The sequence below is a fragment of the Triticum dicoccoides genome, chromosome 6B (genome assembly GCF_002162155.2).
Source record: "Triticum dicoccoides isolate Atlit2015 ecotype Zavitan chromosome 6B, WEW_v2.0, whole genome shotgun sequence".
Lineage (NCBI taxonomy): Eukaryota > Viridiplantae > Streptophyta > Magnoliopsida > Poales > Poaceae > Triticum > Triticum dicoccoides.
In genome coordinates, this window is record NC_041391.1 from 11,543,249 (window position 1) to 11,555,068 (window position 11,820).

An 11,820-nucleotide genomic window follows, 5' to 3' on the forward strand; every position below is an offset into this window, starting at 1 on the left:
ATACAGCTTGGTTTCAAAGCTGACTCTTGTAAATAGATGGACATAATTATGTGGTATGATGAGAGTTTGTACGTAGAACAAGTAGCTCAATAGGTGGACACACTTGTAAATTTACAGTAACAAACACAGCACAGGATATGCTGCAGCCAAGACTTTAATTTCTTCATTCTGGTTTCAACTGCCTGTACTGCAGCGGCACTGGCACCAGCTGCCTGTAGGTGTTGCTGCTGAAGCTTTAATTTGTTCATTGTGATCTCCAGACTAGTATAAGCAAGTTGGTCGTGGCACTGATGTTGTACCAGCACAATTGCCTGTAGGTGTTGGTGCTGAAGCAGGATTCAGAGTCCTAGGTGTTTGTGGTTCCCCCCAAGCAAGGTAAGCTGGCACTAGTGGCATCAAAGGTTCTTCAGATGGAACAGAAGATTCAGATAGGGAATGCACAAAGAGGTTCAGTAACGGAGAGGACCTGCAGTTTCTCCAATGCCTTCTTTGGAAATGCCTTGGGACATCACTTGGGCCAGCACTGCCAAGCAACAAGCTAGCCATTATTTCTGTTGCTAGCTGCTGTAAATAGTATCATCACCGCTACCTGGAGAAATCAACAAACCGAAAGAAAGTCTCTTTTAGCAGACACATCATCAGGTGAAAATGACAAGTTGACATTTGGGCTGCAAGGTCACTGAGCATACCATGTGTTAGAGATAACCACGATTGTTAGTCTGTGTCCGGCTCGGACCAGAACAAGTCACCGAATAGGACTTGTAGTTAGCTATGTTAGCTTATATATACTCCTATGTACCCTGTGTAATTAACGCAACCCAGATCAAAGTAATAAAGATTAGCAGGACCGATACGGCCCTGTAGCCATCAAGTCGCCGCGTTGTGTTTCGTGTGTCCCCGTGCTTGTTGTCTAGCCACCCATAGCAATCGATCTACTTGCAAGTTCTACACTAGCGTATCGCCCGGAAAGAACTCGGCCGTAGCTAGTTCGTCGTTCGTTGTTCCGCCGGAAAGTAAACACCGGATCACTGCGTCGACGTCTGGACCAGTGCCAACACCATGTACACATAATTCAGTACATGAATGCTCCAGGTCACTGAACAGGAAAGATGAAATAGTATGCAGAGAACATATAGGTTGGATAATGACCAAAATAAACGATTCAAAAATGCTCAAATGCTGCGTTTATCACCGACTGAAATGACTTTCTTCGATACTCACTTTATTTACAGCTACAGGCAAGCAAAAATCCTCTTTGGATCAAATTTTGGAGGCTTTTTCCTTCTTTGTGAATAGAACTTTTATTCGTTTCTAGTATAAAATGGCGGAGTCAATACATCACTTTCCCCTCTATGAAAGCAGGGTTGCTCCCTCCTCCTTTTTCCGGGCTTGGGACCGGCTATGCAATTATAAGTGTTTCCTTAAATCACATAGGCGGAGTTCCACCCCCCACCCCCTACCCACTCGCCAAAAAAGAGAAATTGATTTAAAAATAAAAGCTAATGCCCCCAGCCCTTTCCTCGACCCCGAAAAGGAGAAATAAATTAAACTTAAACACCTTTCAAAAAAAATTGTAACAAAGGAAAAGGTAATACATTGTACCAACATTTTTTTTCATTTTAAAGTTTTTTCCTGTCAATTTTTTTTGGTTTTTTTAAATGGCCCATGAACTAATTCAAGGAACAAACCACTAATGCTACAATACGAGAAAATAACTGTTTTTTTTCTCTAATGGTGAAAGCAAATAACCATTTTTTTTGTTTTTTTAACGGTCATTTTTTTTAATCAGTTCTTTCCTGGATGGATGAATTTAGCCCAATAATACTTCCTTTCAACTGCCAGCAAGATTGCAGAAGCCAGAAGGCATCCAAACGTATCACCAGCCTGTAAATAGTGGGCACAAAAAAAGTTAAAGACTTGTGTGTATAGGTACATAGGTAGGCAGTACAGATGCATCCCTATGTGTATATGAACCTGAAATCGATATTTGACAACCAATGAAATATAGGTTTCAACCTGAGGCAGTACTGATCTTAAATTGGAAACTATAAAGCTCTAGAGGATTAAAAACAGTTCGAAATTAACAGTTTATTTTTTTTTTCAAATATATCAAGGCTAAATGAAGTGGCATTCTCATCATTTAAAACATACTGGACTGCGTTTTGTCCGATGAGAACAAAACGCAGTCCAGTATGTTTAGTGTGCATGCATATACCTCTTCTTCATCTGATGAGAACACTTCCTCAGATCCATCGTCACTGTCGTCATCATCGTCAGAATCATCAGACTGAAGTAGAAACAATTAAGCCGGAATTAGAAGAATATTATTAAAATCCATGGCAATTCTCGGAGCTAATAGGGATGGCACAGAAAGGAAATATATATACGCATGAACCACGCCTTCATTGTTACAAAACCCATGTAGAAACGTAGATCATACCTCTTCGTTGGATCTTGATATCTTAAGTTTGGGACGGTTGGGGTGCGTTTCTGCAGCGTGCCTCAGAGCGGCCTCTGTTGCCTCCAACTCCTCATCACAAAGGTCATCACTGCAGTCGAGCGTGTACGTGACTTCCTTGAGAAAAGGCATATTTCCAGCCAAGCCAATGTCTTTTCCCACGCTAGCATAGCAGTCCAATTCTTCAAGCACCAGCAATGCTCCCTCTCCACGCACAATCTCCATGTCTGTCTGCAGATATGTCAAGTTCTGGAACTCGTGGCTACAAAGAGTATATGATAGGGTGTCTGCAATTGGATTTGATAGGCAGAGGAAGCGGAGCGAAGACATCCTTCCAAGGATTTGCACATCCTGTGGTTCCAACTCCCCCACTTCGAGCCATATGAAGGAAACATGGGGAAGACAAGACGAATCCATCCATGATGGACGCCTAGGTAATTCCAAGTCATGCAGTGCCAACTCTCGGAGCTCTGAAGGGGGAGCCCACTCTTCCCATCCATCAGCCTGAACTGCTTCATCCTGCTCAACCCTGATCTCGAGAGTCTGCATTCTACGCAGGTTGCACAAAGACTTGACCAGAGCCCTATGCGCACTCTCGCCCATCTCATCGAAATTGATTTCCAGCACCCTCAATTGTGTGAGCTTTCCGAACTCCGTTGTGAAGTCTGGGGATTTGTCCACATGGTGTAGCTCTAGCTCTTCTAGGGACGTCAGCTTCCCTATACTTCCCATCATCCTTGTGCCCTCAGAAGCACGCAGACACATCAGATTGGTTAGATCACCAACAGAAGATGGTAATTCATTTATGTCAGTGTCCTGAATATTCAGTGTCTGCAAGAACTTGAGATGATGCCCTATGTCACTTGGGAGCTCGGTAAAAGGTGTTTCCATCAGCCCTAGGTACCTTAGCTGAACCAACTTCCCCAGGTGTTCAAGGTGACAACCTCCTACAAGAAAATGACAATTCTGTAGCACTAGTACTCGTAACACTTTAAAGGTCAGAAGTGGAGGCAGTACAATATCAACAAAGTTGATAGCATTAAATGACCTCACATTTCCCACATCCATATTCTCAACAGTTCCACCGTAGATGGCTAACCTACGAGCACTGCAGCTTGTGTTGTGATGCACTTTGTCTTGTGTTGTAATGAAGTTTACTTCGCGTGACAAGGTACGAATGAGATCGAGCACAATGTCATGAACACGACAACAATCTATCCCTTGTATACAGTTCAGCTTTATTGACTGGATCATGCTTCTATTGATAAGATCATTATAATAGCTCTGACCCAGATCAAATGCACATACCTCTTGATCCATAGGTATAAAACCTTCCGCAACCCACTTCCATATCACCCAATTTTTTAGAATCAAACAATCTTCTGGATATCCACTTAAGTGCAACAAGCAAGTCTTCAGATGGAAAGGTAGATCATAATAGCTAAAAGACAATATTTTTCTTGTGTTCTGAATAACCTCGTTGTCTTCATGGCCAAAACCAATAGACTCAAACACCTTACACCAGACACCCCTTGGTTTTCTAACAAGCAAGCTAGATAATGTAATGATGGCCAATGGCACACCACCACATTTTCTGAAGAAATTATCAGACAATTCATCCGAATAATCATCAAGACTTATGCCTTTATCACCAAATATTCTGCTATGGAATAGCTTTTTGAAGTTATCATCGGAAAGTGGTTTTATGTTGTAAACACCACCGACCTTTTCGGCAACTTGATGAATACGAGTAGTTGTGATTATTCTACTTCCGGAGTTACTATCCACCAATGCACACTTAATCATTTCCCATGTTGATACATCCCAAATGTCATCTATAACAATTAGGTACCTGTTTGCATGACAATGTTCGAATTAGTAAAAGTACAAAAAGTATATAGTTTGCATTCAACCAGGAAGCATGTCAACCCACGGGATAAAAAAACTAAAACAATCACTATAAAGTACTGCACAAGTGGCCCACTTTAATAAAACTTAAGAATGTGTGCTGGAATTTAGCAAACATAGAAGTCTCATAATTGACGAAGACTACAATATACATCCATCTCTTACTATAGAAATGTGCTCGGCTTATGTGTCAAAAGTTTTACTCCTGACGTTCCCGATAAATAATGTTTTGATCTCACATAATCCCCAATGGAGCAACTTTGATCATTCATACATGTACAATTAGTTTATTTTATTTTTCAAAAAAGAGGATTACTCCCTGCCTCTACATCAAGCGATGCACACAACCATCATTATTAATTATTGAACGGAGTCTGACAAAGTAGATCCATGGATCAACCCAAAGCCACCTTCCTGGCGACCTCAATCGCTACACCTACAAGTCTCATGGAGAGCCCTGGCGCATCCACGCACACCATCTAATCCGGTGGCCACCCCACGCTGCCTGAAATGAGCCAAGAGCACCAAATTGTGCAGAAGACCCTCAACACACACACCGCATGCGCACACTGAAGAATCCGCCGCCATCTTCCATCATCCCATCTTCGAAAGAGATCAATGCATAGGCCTTGCCAGATCCAACTGCCGTCGATGCCACGACGACGCTAGACAGCGCCACCATCCTGCACACGTCCATCAGCACGCGACCATCACCGAGACACCGCTGCCCCATGCCGCCGAGACCCGCCGTTGTCGACGCGCCAGATGCCATGTCGCACTACAGCTGTAGTCGTCCATAGATCCTCTAGCCGATGAACCCCTCCAAGAATGATGCCCCCAATGGGGTAACTACATGTAAGCGCCGCCATCATCCGATTGACTGGTCAAGTATTTCCACCGGAGGCAGCGGGAGGAGTTGGGAGCTTCACCTAGATGATGCCTTCAAGAAGGAAGTGACGCCCGTGCGTCGCCATCACCGGCTTCTGCCACTAGCCGAAGACAAGATCTTCACCCAGATCTGCTGCACAAGACTCCAACCGACAACTGCGCATCTACCAGACCAACTTCTAAGCCCCGGATGTGGCCTCCCAGATCCTGCGACCATCCACAGCCGCACTGCCACCGCAGGACCCCTCATGCTCCGGCCACTGCCAAAGGGTGTCACCACTGGAGCTTGGAGGGAGGGCTGGCACCCCACCACGCCAAGCCGGATGAGCTACTAGGAAGGATCCCAAACGCGCTCGTCTCCATCGTTGAACCAAGTGAGTAACAGAGCGGTAGGCACCGAACCGTCAGAGTAGCATTGCCTTGGACCTACGCATCTCGCGCCGTGCTGCCGAGAGTAGTCTGAGACTCACCAGCCACCATGGATCAGGGCCGCCGCCCTGAGATCCAAATCGAGCATGGTCGCTCACCGACAACGCCCAGCCACACCACCTTCCTCCTGTCGGAGGTCCCAACAAGCAGCACGCCCCGCCAGCGTCGGGATCCGGCAGCCGCACATCGTGGTTCGAATCGGACACCTCCCCTATGATCCAGGGCGCCCCGCACCGCCCGTAGACCCGCGAGAGGAAGGAGAGTGCCTCCGCCGGTGCCGGCGCATGCATGGGCTTTGCCCTGTGCCAACCACCGGCGGCGACGGAGGGGAGGGAGGTGAGAAGCAGGTCCTGGCGGCTAGGGTTAGGAATCTCTCATGTTGCCCGTGAGGGGAGTGACGCGAGGGCCTCTATACGTTAATATAAGATGTTTGAACCCATGCAAAATTATCTAAGTAACTAATAATAGAAAATATTTGTAATGAATCTATTTTCATTACAATTAATGATAGGTGTGCCGTCATTAACTAGTAGTAGCACGCTAGTAATCACTACAACTACTAAATTTGGTGGAAAGGGGCACTTTGTGGTGCATCAGGGCTAAGGGCACCTTTGGGGCTTAGATGGTTCTTTGACATAATTGCTGGTATATATGGGGGCCGCCACCAGTCCGCCTCGTCTCTGATGGCTTTTACCTGTGAAGGTGCGAGGACCTCTGACCCCGCGGGAGGGATCCTCCTGAAGTTCTTGTTAGGTTCAATGTCTTGATTGTGGTTGTGTAGCAGCGGGGATGTCGTTCAGTAAAAATAATGTCTCGCACGTTCGATGCCTGTCCCGATGACGCATCCATTGTCATTGGAGGGCGTGTGGAGGTGTTTCTCCATCGAATCACGTGAGATTTGGTCGGAGCTGGTGTTTGATGGATCTGTTTGGATTTAGTCTTCATTCATGTGTTTCAGATTTGATCCTTCTGGTCTAAGACTTTATTCAATGGCGATGGTTTGCTGTGGTGCGCTGGTCCCATGGGGCCATAGTACGCCGCCTTTTTGACTGTATACGGTAACAAGGTTTGCCTGGCTCCAGTGAGGGTGGGTGATGACAGTGGTGCGCCTTATGCTCACTCTAGTGCTTGTAGTCGTTGCTGGGTAGTTCACACACCTGGTTGTAACTTTTTTTACCACTGGTCTTTTTGGTACATCCATGATTGATTACGAATAGGTTAGCTGGGTGGTTTATTGTGTCTCATGTATTGCGTTGGTGCGAGGTGTGTTGTTTTGGGTGTGCTCAATTGCCTCTTTGGTCAGAGCATATGAGCATTGTGTTTGTCACATTGAAAATCCCTTCTCCAACAAATCAGGAAAAACATCGAGCAGAATATAACTAAAGCCCACAATCCAGCAACAAGGCATGGTACAGCCAAAAAACAAATGGACCCCTGATTGAAGAATGGCAAGGCAAGGCACCCCACAACTTCTAGTATGTTTTATATCATATACGAGAGCCTTTTTCCAATAGGGACTACCTCTCCGTAGACTAAGGGCCCGTTTGGAAGCTCTCCAGCTTCGCCCGCCAGCTTCCAACTTCCCGCGAGGAGATGCATGCGTTCGGGAGGTTACATGCCAGCTTCTCCACAAGCTGCATGTGCTGGCGCTGGGAAACAGGCAGATGGCCCATTAGGGAATGCAGATGGTGACATGGGCAGCAGGCCCAGTTCGGTGTGGATGACCTTGATGCGTCCACGTCTGCTGCCTAGTTCATACGGTAGCTCGGGAAAAAAGAGACCGAACCAATACGCAACTTAGCGGTGGCATTTCCATCGTAATTTGAAGGAACTCCAACTTCTTGTTTTCTTGAAGCAGGCTTCTCGAAGCTGGAGCGTTCGGGGTGGATTCATGCTGCTATTTTATGAAGCTGGCTGGTGGAGAAAATCCGAACCGGGCCTAAGAACTATATATTTTTCTGATGACACTACCTAGTCCCTAAAACATTGCTACTTAGCTCAAGGCTTCTCTTTTTGTTATTCGGGCAAAAAAAAAAACGGTGAGCTTGTGATAGTGGGGCCGACATTGTAGACCCGCAAATCTCTTGGTCCAAAAGCACTTTGAGCTTTTACTCAAGCACTACTGTGGTAGGAAAAAAATCTTAAAAAATTCTCAAGCCCCCCACCCCCACTCGCCGTACCCAAATAAAAATAAATATTTCGGCCTAACCAAAAACACAACAAGAATCATATGTAAGAAAGAAAGAAAAACTCTTTAACATGTGCAAAGATACTATATAACCTTTAAAAGCAAAATTGGATTTCAATAATAGAACATAAAACAAATATTCTTGTATAAGTTATGAACATTTAACAAAAATATTTTTTAAAAATGTTGTTCAGGAATGTTGGAAATGCTATCCACCAGTTGCGTGTTTGCTGAATTCAGGTTGCCGAAATAAAAATATACTATTGACCAAATCAGGTTACATTTCGATAAGGTTTTTCATATACGGAATGCGTAAGTGAATAGTTTTTGTAATAGTATGACATGAAAAACCTACAGAAACTAAGACAAGCTCGCATAAATTAGGGGAAAATGGTATTGACTGGTATAGGATGGGATTAACGCATACCTTTTGTTCTTGAGGAATTCTTGCAGCTGGTCGATGAGTTGTCTTTCATCCATTTTTGATTCAGTGATGTTCTTGTGCTTGTCAAGTTCATGGAGGATGTCCCTAAGGACTTTCTTCTTGTCAGGATTCCGACCCACTATAACAAACCCCCCACAATCAAATTCATTCTTAAGATTGTCATATGTTGCCTTAACAAGAGTTGTCTTGCCCAGTCCTCCAAATCCAACGACAGAAACAGTCTTGAGATTTTGCTGGGCCTCATCATCGCTTCTGGACAACCTCTTTGTTAGCTCATCGATAGCCTCGTCAATGCCGACAAGGTTAGATACTTTGTTGTACAGAGTTAACAGGCGGGGATCAACCTTTGTTGCAACACTAGCATCGCTGATAACATCTTTATATCTATCATACCTCTCCTTCACCTCTTTAACTTGGATCTTGATGTCTTTGATGTCGTTGGCTATCTCACGCCGAAGCTTGAGCTTGGTGACCTTGCTCTTTGTCTCCTTGATGAACCCCAAGAAGGTGTGTGGCTTGGTTGGCTCAAGACCCACGACACGCACCATGAATGAGTCGAGGCTGTCCTCGATGGCAAATGATAGCTCCCTCACATCGTTGGCCCAAATCTTGACTACGGGATCAAGATCTTCCAGTGGCACATTGGACACCTTCACAAGTGCAGCTTGCATCATCAAGAGCTCGTCCCTGAGGTCCTTGATCCCCTTCTTCAATCCCTTCTGCAACTTGTACTCCTCCAGGAGCAGCTCCCCCAGCTTGGGGAGGAGAGAGCTCATCGCCCCGGTAGCGAAATCCATGCTCGACCCTCATCCTCTCCCTCTACTTTTTGCGAGCCTGCTGGCTCCTCTCTTCACTTTTTCTCTCCCTCAGTTTCTATCTCCTTTCAGAAGCTCTTGCTTGCTGGCTGTGCCTAGGTTGCTGCCGCTTGTATGAATATATCGACTACTAGCTAGCTAGTTTGGTTGGCTTTGAAGCATCTTTCCACGTGAGACTGCAAAGTTTCTGTAGATCTGTGCAAAGTTTGTTGTTATATGCAGTTTCACACCAGGCTGGCCCTTTGTTTTTAAATACTAACGACGACTGACTCAGTCTGCAGCCGCCTTGGCTTCAAAGATATTGCTTTATTAATCAAAAGGGTTTCAGATTTTAATGGCTCAAAACTGAAGTGTATACATTTGAAATCTTTTTTTTTCTAAAACATACATTTGAAATCGTTAACTGGTTTGAGCAGCTTCCGATCTATTTTCTTAGGTAGACGGACTCATTATTGGTTTAGAGCAAGGATAGACTAATTTGTTTTGTCAGCTCTTCGTGGCCTGCACGCATTAGCTTTCATCAAGTCTTCGAGTCAATTTAATTAGCGGTACAGCGCATGCATGCATGTGATGAACTGTAGTACTCGTTACTAGAAGATTAGCTGTAATTTGGCCGGCCGGCTGAAGAAATTAAACTAGCTGCAACTTGGCTTAGTAACATGGGAAGAGCATGGATGGTGGTAAGAGTGGGTATGCTACATGGGCTAACAAACTTAAAACTTAATTTACTTGTATGTATTCAATAATGCAGCAGCTATGAACCACGACAGAATTGGTCAATACATAGAATCAAATTCGTGCATCTACTCTCTGACACAGGGGATGCGCGCATTCAGACATACCTGTCGCTTCACCGACGATGATGTAACACAGATTAAAACTACACTTACAGATAGTATATATACAGTATATAAGAAGGACCACTTTTTGGGCCCATTTGATTGCAACTGGTTGAAACGTACATTATTGGCTCAGATATACTCCCTCCGTCTCATAATATAGGACGTTTTTTGACACTAATGTAGTCAAAAACGTCTTATATTATGGGACAGAGGGAGTAGTATACAAGCTCCTTAATTTCTTGGATGCTTGATCCATACATCTTACAACCATTAATTAAGCTCCCTAGAAAGAGTGCCTCGTGATGCACTGGGGCGGGTGTGCGTGTGGCTCTTTCGTCTTTGTCTTTATGTGTCAGTGCGCCTTGATGGGGTGTGGTGAGGTGCCTTTTCGAGAAATGTAAATTATATAAACGCAAGTTGCAGATTTAACTAATTCCGTGTCACCGACCAGGGTCGATGCACGACGATAGATTCCAAACTCCAGTGTCCTTAAATCGTTATTTGAGCTAGCCACAACAATTATCACGTAGATACTCCAAAGTATTGCTACGTAGCAATAAGTTCTCCCAGCTGGGTTACCACCGGCTACAGACATTTAAAACGGTTGCATGATGGAGCAAAACTAGCTTAATTGTTTTTGTTTAATCAGTTGGTAGGAGCATTTGTTTTGGGGTCTTGATCATCACGGGCTCGTGGCCCAGTACCAATTACAAAATAAGCACCAAGTCAGGTTGGTGGTGTGACCCCTCTCGGAATACCATTTTTTTCTTCAGAGAGATAAACTCCGAATACCAACTAAATCCATTTAAATGATTTGAGTTATCTTATGACAACAATAAGGTCGCTAAGTTGGCGGTAGATTAGATATAGCTAGCTATGAGTACATATTAACTTATTGAGGGTCTGAAACGAAAGGAATAGAGTAGGGTTACTAGATTGATAAATAATGAGGAAATGAAACCAATGTTCGACGCACACCACGACCAGATTGTATTCGTTAAATGCAACTTGCTTGTTGTACTACATGCGCCGCGTATGACAAGCTTAGGTGATGGTGGGTCGATAATGTTCTACTAGACACTAAAGATGATAAATTAACAACTATTTTCCCGTAACAAATGTTGGGCAATCTTGGTGTCCTCGAAAACCGCGGAGCACTTGTTCTTTGACCGTCAACCCACCAAGGCAAACTGAAATTTCTTTTGTCCAGGTTTCACTTCACCGGCCCTAAACAGGACAATATCAAAGCTCATTAACAGGAACCAGGTGTCTCTTTCTTCGTGGATGTACAATTGCAGTCGCTTGGGTTATCTGGCTTTGCAAAAATGATTTCCGTTTCAATTGAATGCCAGATCTATACCAATGAGGACAGGGCTTTCAAGGAGGAGATGCACCTTGTATTCCGCGGAGCAAAGACAAAGGTTTATAGCTTTTAATTTTTACTCACTCCGCCACATAATATAAGATCATTGTTTACACTAGGGGGAGTAGTTTTTAGCCTATTGCTAGCTTTACTTTGCTATACTAGTCTCCAATCCATACACATTTTTATTTTATTTTCACTTTTTAGTTGTTCCTGACTTTTCTTTGCTAGTCTCTGTATTACATATTACCGACATTCTTAGTTCATTTGAATTAAAATCATGTCACTTATTTTCGAAAGGAGGAAGTACTTTTGTTTCAATAAAATGGCATTAGGTTACCATTTCCCTCACTAGAGACGACAAATGCTAAGAACAATTACATGTCATGGTGGTTTCATGTGCGCCGGCTGATAGTAGTGGGTGGATGCTGGAGGCCAGCTGCATCTGTGAATGAAGCCACCAACCATAAAAAAGTGGCGATAA

General features: G+C 44.2%; 1 protein-coding gene across 1 annotated transcript; it reads right to left on the reverse strand.

Annotated features, from left to right (window-relative positions):
- Positions 1-1,523: 1,523 nt before the first annotated feature.
- LOC119325226 (disease resistance protein RGA5-like) lies at positions 1,524-9,196 on the reverse strand. The gene is made up of 4 exons (XM_037598974.1): positions 8,299-9,196; positions 2,441-4,310; positions 2,216-2,287; positions 1,524-1,884 (listed from the first exon to the last, which is right to left on the reverse strand). The coding sequence occupies exons 1-4, from the start codon at positions 9,111-9,113 to the stop codon at positions 1,786-1,788; spliced, it is 2,856 nt and encodes a 951-aa protein (XP_037454871.1). The 5' UTR covers positions 9,114-9,196; the 3' UTR covers positions 1,524-1,785.
- Between the last annotated feature and the right edge of the window lie 2,624 nt (positions 9,197-11,820).